The sequence below is a fragment of the Ranitomeya imitator genome, chromosome 5 (assembly GCF_032444005.1).
Source record: "Ranitomeya imitator isolate aRanImi1 chromosome 5, aRanImi1.pri, whole genome shotgun sequence".
NCBI classification, from domain to species: Eukaryota; Metazoa; Chordata; class Amphibia; order Anura; family Dendrobatidae; genus Ranitomeya; species Ranitomeya imitator.
Window position 1 is genome coordinate 2,069,582 of NC_091286.1, and position 16,888 is coordinate 2,086,469.

At 45.3% G+C, this 16,888-nt stretch overlaps 1 protein-coding gene across 1 annotated transcript in view; it reads left to right on the top strand.

Moving 5' to 3' along the window:
* ABCC8 (ATP binding cassette subfamily C member 8) overlaps positions 1-16,888 on the top strand; it is a 434,375-nt gene that overhangs the window by 31,186 nt on the left and 386,301 nt on the right. Inside the window, exon 4 of the mRNA XM_069768187.1 lies at positions 2,333-2,499. Within this exon, the coding sequence (XP_069624288.1) occupies positions 2,333-2,499 (167 nt within the window). The remainder of the gene's footprint in view (positions 1-2,332; positions 2,500-16,888) is intronic.

Genomic DNA, 16,888 nt, shown 5'->3' on the forward strand with positions numbered 1-16,888 from the left:
TCAACCCTGCTCCTCCAAAACCAGCTTCTCCACCATGACAGAAGATCAGCTCTCCACCCTCCTGTCAAGATCACACCTCACCACCTGCACGCTTGACCCGCTCCCATCCCACCTCATCCCTAACCTTTCCATGGTCTTCACCCCAACCCTAACGCACCTCTTCAACCCCTCACTCACAACAGGTGTCTTCCCCTCATCCTTCAAGCATGCCAAGATCACACCCATCCTCAAAAAGCCCTCCCTCGACCCATCCTCTGTGTCTAGCTATCGCCCGATATCACTTCTCCCTTATGCCTCCAAATTGCTGGAGCAACACGTCCATCTTGAACTGTCCTCCCACTTCTCCTCCTGCTCCCTCTTTGATCGGTTACAATCAGGCTTCCGTTCTCATCACTCAACTGAAACTGCCCTAACTAAAGTCACCAATGACCTACTAACTGCCAGGAGCAAGCGACACTACTCTGTCCTCCTTCTCCTGGACCTGTCTTCTGCCTTTGACACTTTGGACCACTCCCTTTTGCTACAAATTCTTTCATCTCTTGGCATCACAGACTTGGCCCTTTCCTGGATCTCGTCATATCTGACAGACCGAACATTCAGTGTCTCCCTCCCCCACACCACCTCCTCACTTCACCCCTTGTCAGTCGGTGTTCCTCAAGGCTATGTTCTAAGACCCCTACTCTTCTCCATCTACACTTTCAGCCTGGGACAGCTCATAGAATCCCACGGTATTCAGTACCATCTCTACGCTGATGACACACAGATCTACCTATCCAGACCTGACCTCACCTCCTTACTTACCAAAATCCCGCACTGTCTGTCTGCTATTTCAGCCTTCTTTTCTGCTCGCTTTCTACAACTGAACATGGACAAAACAGAATTCGTCATCTTTCCCCCATCTCACTCTACCCCTCCACCAGACCTATCCATCAATGTCAATGGCTGCTCACTTTCCCCAGTCCCACACGCCCGGTGCCTCGGGGTGATCCTCGACTCTGCCCTCTCTTTCAAGCCACATATCCAAGCCCTTGCCTCCTCCTGCCGTCTCAAACTCAAAAATATTTCCCGGATCCGTGCTTTCCTTGACCGCGACACCGCAAAAACGCTAGTGCATGCCCTTATCTCCCGCCTCGACTACTGCAACCTCCTACTCTCTGGACTCCCCTCTAGCACTTTGGCACCGCTCCAATCCATCCTAAACTCTGCTGCCCGACTAATCTACCTGTCTCCCCGCTATTCCTCAGCCTCTCCCCTATGTCAAGCCCTTCACTGGCTTCCTATCGCCCAGAGACTCCAGTTCAAAACCCTCACAATGACATACAAAGCCATCCACAACCTGTCTCCTAAATACATCTGTGACATGGTCTCCCGGTACCTACCTACACGCAACCTCCGATCCTCTCAAGACCTCCTTCTCTACTCCCCTCTCATCTCTTCTTCCCACAACCGCATCCAAGACTTCTCCCGTGCTTGCCCCATACTCTGGAACTCTCTACCCCAACACATCAGACTCTCGCCTACCATAGAAACCTTCAAAAAGAACCTGAAGACCCACCTCTTCCGACAAGCCTACAACCTGCAGTGATCCTGAAGTTACTGAACCGCCGCGCAACCTGCCCTACCCTCTCCTAGTGTTTCATCACCCATCCCCTGCAGACTATGAGCCCTCGCGGGCAGGGTCCTCCCTCCTTATGTACCCGTATGCCTGTTATCTGCTCATGTTTAATGTATTTGTCTATATTTGCCTCGTATTCACATGTAAAGGGCCATGGAATAAATGGCGCTATAAAAATGTATAATAATAATAATAATAGTGATGGTGCTGGTGGTCATCAGTAATAGTGATGGTGCTGGTGGTCTTCAGTAATAGTGATGGTGCTGGTGGTCATCAGTAATAGTGATGGTGCTGGTGGTCTTCAGTAATAGTGATGGTGCTGGTGGTCTTCAGTAATAGTGATGGTGCTGGTGGTCATCAGTAACAGTGATGGTGCTGGTGGTCATCAGTAATAGTGATGGTGCTGGTGGTCTTCAGTAATAGTGATGGTGCTGGTGGTCTTCACTAATAGTGATGGTGCTGGTGGTCATCAGTAATAGTGATGGTGCTGGTGGTCATCTGTAATAGTGATGGTGCTTGTGGTCGTCAGTAATAGTGATGGTGCTGGTGGTCGTCAGTAACAGTGATGGTGGTGCTGGTGGTCATCAGTAATAGTGATGGTGCTGGTGGTCTTCAGTAATAGTGATGGTGCTAGCGGTCATCCGTAACAGTGATGGTGGGGATGTAATGTTATATGGTGTTCTGTTATATATTTGGACTTTCTCTCTTCTCCTGCAGCGTTACTGGTGTATTGGACTTTGGCGTTTGTTACGAAAACCATCAAGTTTGTGAAGTTCTGTGATAATGGCATCGGGTTCCTGCAGCTGCGCTTCTGCCTGACCGGATTATTGGCCATTTTCTATGGCGTGCTGCTGATCGTGGAAATGAATGTCATCAGAATGCGGGTGAGCAATGTCACTGACCTGAGAAATATGACCACACCAGATAAAGCGTACTCTATGTAGATGCCCTGAAAACGTCTTCATACCCCGTGAACTTTTCCACATTTTTTCATGGTACTCCACCAAACCTAAATGTATTTTATTGGGATTTTATGTGACACCAATACAAAGTATTTGTGATTTGTAAATAAAAGATACAAGGTTTTCTAATTATTTTATGTATATCATATGTGATCAGCCCCTGTGAATATTTAGAGAACCTCATATCATTTCCTTTACTTGCCAAATCCTAATAAAGTACATTTAGGTTTGTGAGTGTAATGTGAAAAACTATGGAAATATTCATGGGGTATGACAACTTTTTCAAGGTACTGTATATGCATAGAAAGACACACACCGATCCCTCTACATTTGTAAAATATCTCTATTACTATAGCGCTGACCTATTCGGCAGCACTTTACAATTCGGAGGGGACATGTACCAACAACAACGACATTACAGAGTATCACAATAATTACCAAGAGGGGTGATGGCCCTGATGACAAGCTACCATGTATGAGGACATAGGGGACACACGAGGCAAGAAAGTGCTTGTATTGTACTGTCCGGCCATCATAAAATAAATAGGGGTATTCACAGAACGCAGCATGACCCCGACACCAACCACCGTCTATACAAGTACAGGTACTGAGTGCATGGAGGGAGAGCAAACAGGTAATGGAAGGGACAGAGTCCGAGGAAAACTTAGGAGGGGAGAACAGGGTAGAGTTTTTACAGCATGCTTGAATCTGAGGAAACTGGGAATTAGCAGAATTGCCTGGGGTAGAGTATTCCATAGAACTGGCGCAGCACGAGAGAGGTTTTGGAGAACGGTATGGGGGAGGGGGGTTCCTATTATAGAGGATGCTATTATTAGGTCATTAGTGGAAAGGAGGGACGGGTACGGTGGTAGACAAAGATAAAGAGGAGATTTAGGGTAGTGCAGCACTGTGGAGAGGACGGGTAGGTGGTAGACAGATGAGAAGTGTAACAACCCTGCCGACATCACTGCATGGCTTTCCATCCCCCACCTGCCTGTTACATCGACTCACTCACCCAGTGCCATGCTGTGAGATCTGTCTGCCGCCGACTCCATGCCATGTGCTCCATGGCCGCTTGCTCTGTGTACACTTCCTGGCTGTGTGCATGCGAGGGCGGCGCTGGCAAATCCGGATTCTTATTGAGACTGCGTGCACCTCCCTAAGGTGTCCCTGGCCAATAGCCTAGAGGCCTCTGATTCTTAAGGCGTCCTCGCCCATTGAGGATGCCTGAGCAAACTATTTCCCTCAGTTAGCTTTTGCTGCTGAGCTGCCAGGTCGTGTCTGTTTCCTGTCTCTGAGGGCTGCGGTGCGCAGGCCTTTGTCTCTGTCTGGTTTGTGTTTCTGTCTGGACTCTGGTTTGTGTCTGTTCCTGCTTGGGTTGTTGCCGTTCCAGCTCTGCTGTGTGTGTCTCTGCACTGTCTCTCTGCTCTGCTTGCCACTGACTGTGGTTCTGCACTTCTCTGCTCTGGTTGCCACTGCCCGTAGTTCTGTTCTTCTCTACTTTGCTCGCCACAGCCTGTGGCTCTGTGCCTTCTGGCTCTTGTCTCCGCTCTTGACTCTGCCTCCAGCGTCTCCGCTCTTGGCTCTGCCTCCAGCGTCTCCGCTCTTGGCTCTGCCTCCAGCATCTTTGCTCTTGGCTCTGCCTCCAGCATCTTTGCTCTTGGCTCTGCCTCCAGCGTCTCCGCTCTTGGCTTTGCCTCCAGCGTCTCCGCTCTTGGCTTTGCCTCCAGCGTCTCCGCTCTTGGCTCCGCCTCCAGCGTCTCCGCTCTTTGCTCCGCCTCCATCATATCTGCTCTTGGCTCCGCCTCCAGCGTCTCCGCTCTTGGCTCCGCCTCCAGCGTCTCCGCCTCCAGCGTCTCCGCTCTTGGCTCCGCCTCCAGCGTCTCTGCTCTTGGCTCCGCCTCCAGCGTCTCCGCTCTTGGCTCCGCCTCCAGCGTCTCCGCTCTTGGCTCCGCCTCCAGCGTCTCCGCCCTTGGCTCCGCCTCCATCGTCTCCGCCCTTGGCTCCGCCTCCATCGTCTCCGCTCTTGGCTCCGCCTCCAGCGTCTCCGCTCTTGGCTCTGCCTCCAGCGTCTCCGCTCTTGGCTCCGCCTCCAGAGTGTTCGCTCTTGGCTTCATCCTTAGCTCCTCCCTCTCCTCTGCCTTCTCCTTCTTTACTTTTAGCTCCGCCTTTCTTTTCTCTGCTCTTTCCTGCGTTTCTGTTCTTGGCTCCGCTTTCTGCTCTTAACTCCACCTCCTGTGGTTCTGCTTTGCATCCGCTCTTGCGGCCTTGCTATCTCTGTTCTGCAACTTGCCGTACAGGTCTCTACCTGTCTCTTTATATTCACCAGTCCGAACAGGTCCCTACCTGTTTCCATATACCCTCCAGTCTGAACAGGAACTTACCTGTCTCCATACACCCACCTGCCAGAGTGCCAGCCGTGCCTGTCTGCCTGTATCTCCATCTAGCCAGTCTGCCCGTCATGGCGTCTGCCGTACCTGTCCGTCAGCCAGTGTCACTGCCATGCCTGCCTGTGTCGTATCCCTGGTGGGATCAGCATCCACAGTCAGATTCCACCCTGGAGTGGTGCCTGGTAGCTACCTGCCGCACAAGTCTGACCTCACCATCAGAGGCTCCAGTGAACACCTAGGAAGCCAATTAGTTACGCCCCTTCCAGGGAAGTCTGGTCTGTTGGCCAGTGGGGCCACACCCCCGCACGCGCACTCCAACCAGTCTGGGTGCGAGTGTTACAAGAAGTAGGGTGGTGCAGCACTATGGAAAGGATGGGTACGTGGTAGACAGAGATGAGGAGGAGATGTTGGATTGTGCAGCACTGTGGAGAGGACGGTTATGTGATAAAGAGAAATGAGGAGGAGATTTAGGGTGGTGCAGCACTATGGAACGGATGGGTAGGTGGTAGACAGATGAGGAGATGTTGGATGGTGCAGCACTGTGGAGAGGACTGTTAGGTGGTAGACAGAGATGAGGGGGAGATGTAGGGTTGTGCAGCACTGTGGAGAGGACGGGTGGTGGTAGAGAGAGATGAGGAGGAGATGTAGGGTGGTGCAGCACTATGGAAAGGATGGGTAAGTGGTAGACAGATGAGGAGGAGATGTAGGACGGTGCAACACTGTGGAGAGGCCAAGTAGGGTGGTAGACAAAGATGAGAAGATGTAGGGTGGTGCAGCACTGTGGAGAGGCCAAGTAGGGTGGTAGACATAGATGAGGATATGTAGGACAATGCAGCATGGTGCAGAGGACTGGTAGGGTGGCTGATAGATGAGGAGATTTAAGGCGGTGCAGCACTGTGGAGAGCATGGGTAGGGTGGTAGACATTGATGAAGAGGAGATGTAGGGCAGTGCAGTGCTATGGAGAGCACGGCTAGTACGGTAGACAGATGAGGAGGCATAGGGTGGTGCAGCACTGTGGAGAGGACGGGAAAGGTGGTAGACAGAGATGAGATGTAGGGTGGTGCAGTACTGTAGAGAGGACAGGTATGGTGGTAGACAGAGATGAGGAGGACATGTGGGGTGGTAAAGCACTGTGGAGAGGTCAAGTAATGTGATAGACAGAGATGAAGAGGAGATGTGACTGTGACTATGAGGAAAATAGAGAGAACAAATGATTCAGTTATTGGTGAGAGCGTCTCTTGCATTATAGGATGGGAGAGGATGGATTAGAGTGCGTTTAGAATGTGAGAAGGGTATGTGAGCTTTAGTACATGAGATGTGGGAAGAGAGAGGGACTGATGTGGAGAGAGTGCACTGAATGTGTGAAAGGGCAGAAAGATTGGCAGACAGCAGCAATGAGAACAAAGAGAGAGCAAAACAACATTGAAAAAAAACACAGCACAGCACAAGTGGCAAAGTTTGTTAGAATATTGTGCTTAGGTTACTTGTCTCAAGCCGTGTATAACTTCTGTGCTCTTTGTCAAATATAGTATGTACACAGCTCCTGCACCAGATCTAAATATATAGGGAAGTGTGTCACTAAAATTAGGTATAGTTTAGCTTGTTAAACAATTAGTCAACTGACTTAAGTGTGGAGGAGGCATATACATAACAAGTAATCAAGCTTGAAGGCCAATGCGGACCATAAAAGGCAAGTGTGGTGAGCGAGGAATGCAAGATGGGCGTGGTGAGCGAGGTGATAAAGGAGACCGTGGTGAGAGAGGAGAGCAAGATAGGCGTGGTGTGCGAGGTGATAAAGGAGAGCGTGGTGAGGGAGGAGAGCAAGATGGGCGTGGTGAGCGAGGTGATAAAGGAGAGCATGGTGAGCAAGGAGAGCAAGATGGGCTTGGTAAGCGAGGTGATAAAGGAGAGCGTGGTGAGGGAGGAGAGCAAGATGGGCGTGGTGAGCGAGGTGATAAAGGAGAGCATGGTGAGCGAGGATAGCAAGATGGGCGTGGTGAGTGAGGTGATAAAGGAGAGCGTGGTGAGCGAGGAGAGCAAGATGGACATGGTAAGCGAGGTGATAATGGAGAGCGAGGAGAGCAAGATGGGCGTGGTAAGTGAGGTGATAAAGGAGAGCGTGGTGAGCGAGGAGAGCAAGATGGGCGTGGTAAGCGAGGTGATAAAGGAGACCGTGGTGAGCGAGGAGAGCAAGATGGGCTTGGTAAGCGAGGTGATAAAGGAGAGCGTGGTGAGCGAGGAGAGCAATATGGGCGTGGTGAGCGAGGAGAGCAAGATGCGCTTGGTAAGCGAGGTGATAAAGGACAACGAGGAGAGCAAGATGGGCGTGGTAAGCGAAGTGATAAAGGAGAGCGAGGAGAGCAAGATGGGCGTGGTAAGCGAGGTGATAAAGGAGAGCGTGGTGAGCGAGGAGAGCAAGATGGGCGTGGTAAGCGAGGTGATAAAGGAGAGCGTGGTGAGCAAGATGGGCGTGGTAAGCGAGGTGATAAAGGAGACCGTGGTGAGCGAGGAGAGGAAGATGGGCTTGGTAAGCGAGGTGATAAAGGAGAGCGTGGTGAGCGAGGAGAGCAAGATGGGCGTGGTAAGCGAGGTGATAAAGGAGACCGTGGTGAGAGAGGAGAGCAAGATGGGTGTGGTAAGCGATGTGATAAAGGAGAGCGTGGTGAGCGAGGAGAGCAAGATGGGCGTGGTAAGCGAGGAGAGCAAAATGAGCTTAAAACCTGTGGAAACAGACACTATAAAATTAACATTTACCAATAGTTAAGCGCAAAGATGAAATTGAAGACTCCAACTTTACAAGGGTCAAAATAAGATAAAATGAAGAACAGGGAGATGAGTGTTACATTCAGGCTATGTTTAGCTTGTATCCTTGTATGAGTCCACCTCTGTATGTGTGTGTGTGTATACAGTATATACAGCTCTGGCAAAAATGAAGAGACCACTGCAAAATGTTCAGTTTGTCTGATTTTTCTTTGTAGAATATTTTTGAGTAAAATGTAACTTGTTATTTTATTCTATAAACTTCTGACAACATGTCTCTGAAGTTCAACACCTTATCGTCTGAGATGGAGACCTGGAGAGGCGTATACGCCATAGTGTCTGGCGCCCACTGTGAAGTTTGGTGGAGGATCGGTGATGATCTGGGGAGGCTTCAGCAAGGCTGGAATTGGGCAGGTTGTTCTTTGCGAAGGACGTATGACTCAAGCCTCGTACAAGGTTCTCCTGGAGAAACAGTGGATTCCTTCTGCTCAGGCAATGCTCCCCAACTCTGAGGACTGGTTTCTCCAGCAGGACAATGCGCCGTGCCACACAGCTAGGTCAATCAAGGTGTGGATGAAGGACCACCACATCACATCCCTGTCATGGCCGCCCAATCTCCAGACCTGAACCCCACTGAAAACCTCTGGAATGTAATCAATAGGAAGATGGATAGTAACAAGCCATCAAAGAAGAATGGCTGACATTACTGTACCAGGAGTGGGATAAGGTCACCCAGGAGCCGTGTGAGAGACTGGAGGAAAGCTGCCAAGACGCAGGAAAGCTGGTATTAACAATCATGGTTATTCCACACAATATTGATTTCTTCCTGAAGTAAAACATTAGTATTGTTGTTTCTAAATGATTATAAACTTGTTTTTTTGGTTTTTTTTTTTACATTATTTGAGGTCTGCATTTTTTTGTTATTTTGACCATTTCTCATTGTCAGAAAAAAAATACAAAATGTATTGCTTGGAACTTTGGAGACATGTTGTCAGAAGTTTATAGAAGAAAACAACAATTTACATTTTACTCAAAAATATACCTATAAAGAGAAAAATCAGACAAACTGAACATTTTGCACTGGTCTCTTCATTTTTGCCAGAGCTGTATGTGTAGTGTGTGTACTATGTGTATTTTATGTATACAGTGCCTTGAAAAAGTATTCGGCCCCCTGGAACTTTTCAACCGTTTCCCACATATCAGGCTTCAAACATAAAGATTCCAAATGTAAATTTTTGGTGAAGAATCAACAACAAGTGGAACACAATTGTGAAGTTGAACGAAAATTTATTGGTTATTTTAAATTTTTGTGGAAATTCAAAAACTGAACAGTGGGGCGTGCAATATTATTCGGCCCCTTTCCTTTCAGTGCAGAAGTTCATTGTGGATCTGTGAATGATCCAATGTCGTCCTAAATCCCTAATGATGATAAATATAATCCACCTGTGTGTAATCAAGTCTCCGTATAAATGCACCTGCTCTGTAATAGTCTCAGGGGTCTGTATGAAGCACCGAGAGCATCATGAAGACCAAGGGACACAACAGGAAGGTCCGTGATACTGTTGTGGAGAAGTTTGAAGCCGGATTTGGATACAAAATGATTTCCAAACCTTTAAACATCCCAAGGAGCACTGTGCAAGCGATCGTATTGAAATGGAAGGAGTATCATATGTAGCGTTTCACCCACTACGTGTCTTGGGGGACACTCGCTTGGCAGCAGGATAAACATAGACAGGCACGTTTTTTTCACATAAATAGTCCATGTGGTTTATTATTCACTCAGCATAAACCACGGGAGGCCATGTTCCACATCACAGACCTCACATAATTCTTAGCACTTCACAGTATACGGCTTTGAAGCATAGTCAGTAAACGTGCAGGACCTTACTTTGTCCAGTTGTCCTGGGTGACTGCATGCCGCACAGTTCAGTAACTGACCTTCATTAAGGCACATAGTCCTTTCCCCATACCCGGGGTTACCTCGTAGGAGCTCCTGCTCCACCGGCTGACTCCTCGTCAGTCCATGGTCCTCACCACAGGTGACCTGTCCAGGTCGACGGTCTCACAGTGCTTCCAGGACGACTCCAATCCCAAGAGCCTCCAACACTGACCGTCCAGGACCTACAGCACATGGACCGAACTGATCCATACACAGGAACCACCCAGGAACATGTGATCCACACCCTGGTCACATTACATACCTGTAACCACTCCCAGGGTGGGAGTGTGGGTGTGTGGGGCTTGTCTGACCCTCCCATCTCTCAAGACTAGCCCTGCCAATCTCCCATTAGAACTACACAATTACTTGTGGGACTACAAGTCCCAGAACACCAACCAAACCTTAGACTGACAGTGCAGAGTGTCCTCCTCTGCGACACACATACCGGCCATCTACAATTCTGCCGGACTTTGTCTCATCACAACTATTCCTCCAAGTGCATCTTGAAGTGCACACGCAGCGCCCCCTGGCTGTAACGTGGGTCACCGCACCACACATACCACTGCAAATCTACCAAGACCCGGCCGTCCCTCTAAACTTTCATCTCAAACAAGGAGAAGACTGATCAGAGATGCAGCCAAGAGACCCATGATCATTCTGGATGAACTGCAGAGATCTACAGCTGAGGTGGGACAGTCTGTCCATAGGACAACAATCAGTCGTACACTGCACAAATCTGGCCTTTATGGAAGAGTGGCAAGAAGAAAACCATTTCTCAAAGATATCCATAAAAAAGTGTCATTTAAAGTTTGCAACAAGCCACCTGGGAGACACCAAACATGTGGAAGAAGGTGCTCTGGTCAGATGAAACCAAAATCGAACTGTTAGGCAACAATGCCAAACGATATGTTTGGCGTAAAGGCAACACAGCTCATCACCCTGAACACACCATCCCCACTGTCAAACATGGTGGTGGCAGCATCATGGTTTGGGCCTGCTTTTCTTCAGCAGGGACAGGGAAGATGGTTAAAATTGATGGGAAGATGGATGGAGCCAAATACAGGACCATTCTTGAAGAAAACCTGTTGGAGTCTGCAAAAGACCTGAGACTGGGACGGAGATTTGTGTTTCAACAAGACAATGATCCCAAACATAAAGCAAAATCTACAATGGAATGGTTCACAAATAAACGTATCCAGGTGTTAGAATGGCCGAGTCACAGTCCAGACCTCAATCCAATGGAGAATCTGTGGAAAGAGCTGAAAACTGCTGTTCACAAACGATCTCCATCAACCTCACTGAGCTCCAGCTGTTTGCCGGGAAGAACGGGCGAGAATTTCAGTCTCTCCATGTACAAAACTGATAGAGACAGAACCCAAGAGACTTGTAATCGCAGCAAAAGGGGCGCAACAAAGTATCAAGTTACAGGGGCTGAATAATATTGCTCGCCACAATTTTCAGTTTTTGAATTTCCACAAAAATGTAAAATAACCAATAAATTTCATTCAACTTCACAATTGTGTTCCACTTGTTGTTGATTCTTCACCAAAAATTTACATTTGATATCTTTATGTTTGAAGCATGATATGTGGGAACAGGCTAAAAAGTTCCAGGGGCCGAATACTTTCGCAAGACACTGTATGTATGTATATATATGTGTGTGTGTGTACTATGTGTGTAGTGTGTGTACTATGTGTATATTATGTATATATATGTATGTGTAGTGTGTGTACTATGTATACAGTATATTATGTGTATATATATATACAGTGGGGCAAAAAAGTATTTAGTCAGTCAGCAATAGTGCAAGTTCCACCACTTAAAAAGATGAGAGGCGTCTGTAATTTACATCATAGACCTCAACTATGGGAGACAAACTGAGAGAAAAAAATCCAGAAAATCACATTGTCTGTTTTTTTAACATTTTATTTGCATATTATGGTGGAAAATAAGTATTTGGTCAGAAACAAACAATCAAGATTTCTGACTCTCACAGACCTGTAACTTCTTCTTTAAGAGTCTCCTCTTTCCTCCACTCATTACCTGTAGTAATGGCACCTGTTTAAACTTGTTATCAGTATAAAAAGACACCTGTGCACACCCTCAAACAGTCTGACTCCAAACTCCACTATGGCGAAGACCAAAGAGCTGTCAAAGGACACCAGAAACAAAATTGTAGCCCTGCACCAGGCTGGGAAGACTGAATCTGCAATAGCCAACCAGCTTGGAGTGAAAAAATCAACAGTGGGAGCAATAATTAGAAAATGGAAGACATACAAGACCACTGATAATCTCCCTCGATCTGGGGCTCCACGCAAAATCCCACCCCGTGGGGTCAGAATGATCACAAGAACGGTGAGCAAAAATCCCAGAACCACGCGGGGGGACCTAGTGAATGAACTGCAGAGAGCTGGGACCAATGTAACAAGGCCTACCATAAGTAACACACTACGCCACCATGGACTCAGATCCTGCAGTGCCAGACGTGTCCCACTGCTTAAGCCAGTACATGTCCGGGCCCGTCTGAAGTTTGCTAGAGAGCATTTGGATGATCCAGAGGAGTTTTGGGAGAATGTCCTATGGTCTGATGAAACCAAACTGGAACTGTTTGGTAGAAACACAACTTGTCGTGTTTGGAGGAAAAAGAATACTGAGTTGCATCCATCAAACACCATACCTACTGTAAAGCATGGTGGTGGAAACATCATGCTTTGGGGCTGTTTCTCTGCAAAGGAGCCAGGACGACTGATCCGGGTACATGAAAGAATGAATGGGGCCATGTATTGTGAGATTTTGAGTGCAAACCTCCTTCCATCAGCAAGGGCATTGAAGATGAAACGTGACTGGGTCTTTCAACATGACAATGATCCAAAGCACACCACCAGGGCAACGAAGGAGTGGCTTCGTAAGAAGCATTTCAAGGTCCTGGAGTGGCCTAGCCAGTCTCCAGATCTCAACCCTATAGAAAACCTTTGGAGGGAGTTGAAAGTCTGTGTTGCCAAGCGAAAAGCCAAAAACATCACTGCTCTAGAGGAGATCTGCATGGAGGAATGGGCCAACATACCAACAACAGTGTGTGGCAACCTTGTGAAGACTTACAGAAAACGTTTGACCTCTGTCATTGCCAACAAAGGATATATTACAAAGTATTGAGATGAAATTTTATTTCTGACCAAATACTTATTTTCCACCATAATATGCAAATAAAATGTTAAAAAAACAGACAATGTGATTTTCTGGATTTTTTTTTCTCAGTTTGTCTCCCATAGTTGAGGTCTACCTATGATGTAAATTACAGACGCCTCTCATCTTTAAGTGGTGGAACTTGCACTATTGCTGACTGACTAAATACTTTTTTGCCCCACTGTATATATATATGTGTAGTGTGTGTATTATGTGTATATTATGTATATATATGTGTAGTCTGTGTACTATGTGTATATTAAGTATATATATATATGTGTAGTCTGTGTACTATGTGTATATTATGTATATATATGTGTAGTCTGTGTACTATGTGTGTATTAAGTATATATATATGTGTAGTGTGTGTACTATGTGTATATTATGTATTTACAGTTAGGTCCATATATATTTGGACAGAGACAACATTTTTCTAATTTTGGGTATAGACATTACCACAATGAATTTTAAACAAAACAATTCAGATGCAGTTGAAGTTCAGACTTTCAGCTTTCATTTGAGGGTATCCACATTAAAATTGGATGAAGGGTTTAGGAATTTCAGCTCCTTAACATGTGCCACCCTGTTTTTAAAGGGACCAAAAGTAATTGGACAATTGACTCCAAGGCTATTTCATGGACAGGTGTGGGTAATCCCTTCGTTATGTCATTCTCAATTAAGCAGATAAAAGGCCTGGAGTTGATTTGAGGTGTGGTGCTGCATTTGGAAGGTTTTGCTGTGAAGTAAACATGCGGTCAAAGGAGCTCTCCATGCAGGTGAAACAAGCCCTCCTTAAGCTGCGAAAACAGAAAAAACCCATCCGAGAAATTGCTACAATATTAGGAGTGAAAAAATCTACAGTTTGGTCCATCCTGAGAAAGAAAGAAAGCACCGGTGAACTCATCACTGCAAAAAGACCTGGGCGCCCACGGAAGACAAGAGTGGTGGATGATCGCAGAATAATCTCCATGGTGAAGAGAAACCCCTTCACAACAGCCGACCAAGTGACCAACACTCTCCAGGGGGTCGGCGTATCAATATCCAAATCTACCATAAAGAGAAGACTGCATGAAAGTAAGTACAGAGGGTTCACTGCACGGTGCAGCCACTCATAAGCATCAAGAAGAAAAAGGCTAAAAACATCTAAAAAAGCCGCACAGTTCTGGAAGAACATTCTATGGACAGATGGAACCAAGATCAACCTCTACCAGAATGATGGAAAGAGAAAAGTATGGTGAAGGCGTGGTACAGCTCATGATCCAAAGCATACCACATCATCTGTAACACCCGGCGGAGGCAGTGTGATGGCGCGGGCATGCATAAACCCGGCGGAGGCAGTGTGATGGCGCGGGCATGCATAAACCCGGCGGAGGCAGTGTGATGGCGCGGGCATGCATAAACCCGGCGGAGGCAGTGTGATGGTGCGGGCATGCATAAACCCGGCGAAGGCAGTGTGATGGCGCGGGCATGCATTAACCCGGCGGAGGCAGTGTGATGGCGCGGGCATGCATAAACCCGGCGGAGGCAGTGTGATGGCGCGGGCATGCATAAACCCGGCGGAGGCAGTGTGATGGCGCGGGCATGCATAAACCCGGCGGAGGCAGTGTGATGGCGCGGGCATGCATAAACCCGGCGGAGGCAGTGTGATGGCGCGGGCATGCATAAACCCGGCGAAGGCAGTGTGATGGCGCGGGCATGCATAAACCCGGCGGAGGCAGTGTGATGGCGCGGGCATGCATAAACCCGGCGGAGGCAGTGTGATGGCGCGGGCATGCATGGCTGCCAGTGGCACTGGGTCACTAGTGTTTATTGATGATGGGACACAGGACAGAAGAATGAATTCTGAGGTATTCAGAGCCGCCATACTGTGTGCTCAGATCCAGCCAAATGCAGCCAAACTGATTGGTCGTCGTTTCATACTACAGATGGACAATGACCCAAAACATAAAGCCAAAGCAACACAGGAGTTTATTAAAGCAAAGAAGTGGAATATTCTGGAATGGCCAAGTCAGTCACCTGATCTCAACCCACTGAGCAGCATTTCACTTGTTAAAGACTAAACTTCAGACAGAAAGGCCCAGAAACAAACAGCAACTGAAAACCACCGCAGTGAAGGCCGAGCATCAAAAAGGAGGAAACACAGCGTCTGGTGATGTCCATGATTTCAAGACTTCAGGCAGTCATTGCCAACAAAGGGTTTTTAACCAAGTTCTAGAAATGAACATTTTATTTAAAATTATTGAATCGGTCCAATTACTTTTGGCCCCTTTAAAAACAGGGTGGCACATGTTAAGGAGCTGAAACTCCTAAACCCTTCATCCAATTTTAATGTGGATACCCTCAAATAAAAGCTGAAAGTCTGAACTTCAACTGCATCTGAATTGTTTTGGTTAAAATTTATTGTGGTAATGTCTATAACCAAAATTAGAAAAATGTTATCTCTGTCCAAATATATATGGACCTAACTGTATATATATGTGTAGTTTGTACTATGTGTATATTATGTATATATATGTGTAGTCTGTGTACTATGTGTATATTATGTATATATATATGTGTAGTGTGTACTATGTGTATATTATGTATATATATATGTGTAGTGTGTGTACTATGTGTATATTATGTATATATATATGTGTAGTGTGTACTATGTGTATAATATGTATATATATATATGTGTAGTGTGTGTACTATGTGTATATTATGTATATATATATGTGTAGTGTGTACTATGTGTATATTATGTATATATATATGTGTAGTGTGTGTACTATGTGTATATTATGTATATATATATGTGTAGTGTGTGTACTATGTGTATATTATGTATATATATGTGTAGTGTGTACTATGTGTATAATATGTATATATATATGTAGTCTGTGTACTATGTGTATGTTAAGTATATATATATATGTGTAGTGTGTGTACTATGTGTATGTTATGTATATATATATGTGTAGTGTGTGTACTATGTGTATATTATGTATATATATATGTGTAGTGTGTGTACTATGTGTATATTATGTATATATATATGTGTAGTGTGTGTACTATGTGTATATTATGTATATATATGTGTAGTGTGTACTATGTGTATAATATGTATATATATATGTAGTCTGTGTACTATGTGTATGTTAAGTATATATATGTGTAGTGTGTGTACTATGTGTATATTATGTATATATATATATGTGTAGTGTGTGTACTATGTGTATATTATGTATATATATGTGTAGTGTGTGTACTATGTGTATATTATGTATATATATGTGTAGTGTGTACTATGTGTATAATATGTATATATATATGTAGTCTGTGCACTATGTGTATGTTAAGTATATATATGTGTAGTGTGTGTACTATGTGTATGTTATGTATATATATATGTGTAGTCTGTGTACTATGTGTATGTTATGTATATATATATGTGTAGTGTGTGTACTATGTGTATATTATGTATATATATATGTGTAGTGTGTGTACTATGTGTATATTATGTATATATATATATGTGTAGTGTGTGTACTATGTGTATATTATGTATATATATGTGTAGTCTGTGTACTATGTGTATGTTAAGTATATATATGTGTAGTGTGTGTACTATGTGTATATTAAGTATAAATATGTGTAGTGTCTGTATACAGTATATATATATGTGTAGTGTGTGTACTATGTGTATATTAAGTATATATATGTGTAGTGTCTGTATACAGTATATATATATGTGTAGTGTGTGTACTATGTGTATATTAAGTATATATATATGTGTAGTGTCTGTATACAGTATATATATGTGTAGTGTGTGTACTATGTGTATATTAAGTATATATATGTGTAGTGTCTATACAGTATATATATATGTGTAGTGTGTACTATGTGTATATTATGTATATATATATATATGTGTAGTGTGTGTACTATGTGTATATTATGTATATATATATGTGTAGTGTGTGTACTATGTGTATATTATGTATATATATATGTGTAGTGTGTGTACTATGTGTATATATATATATATGTGTAGTG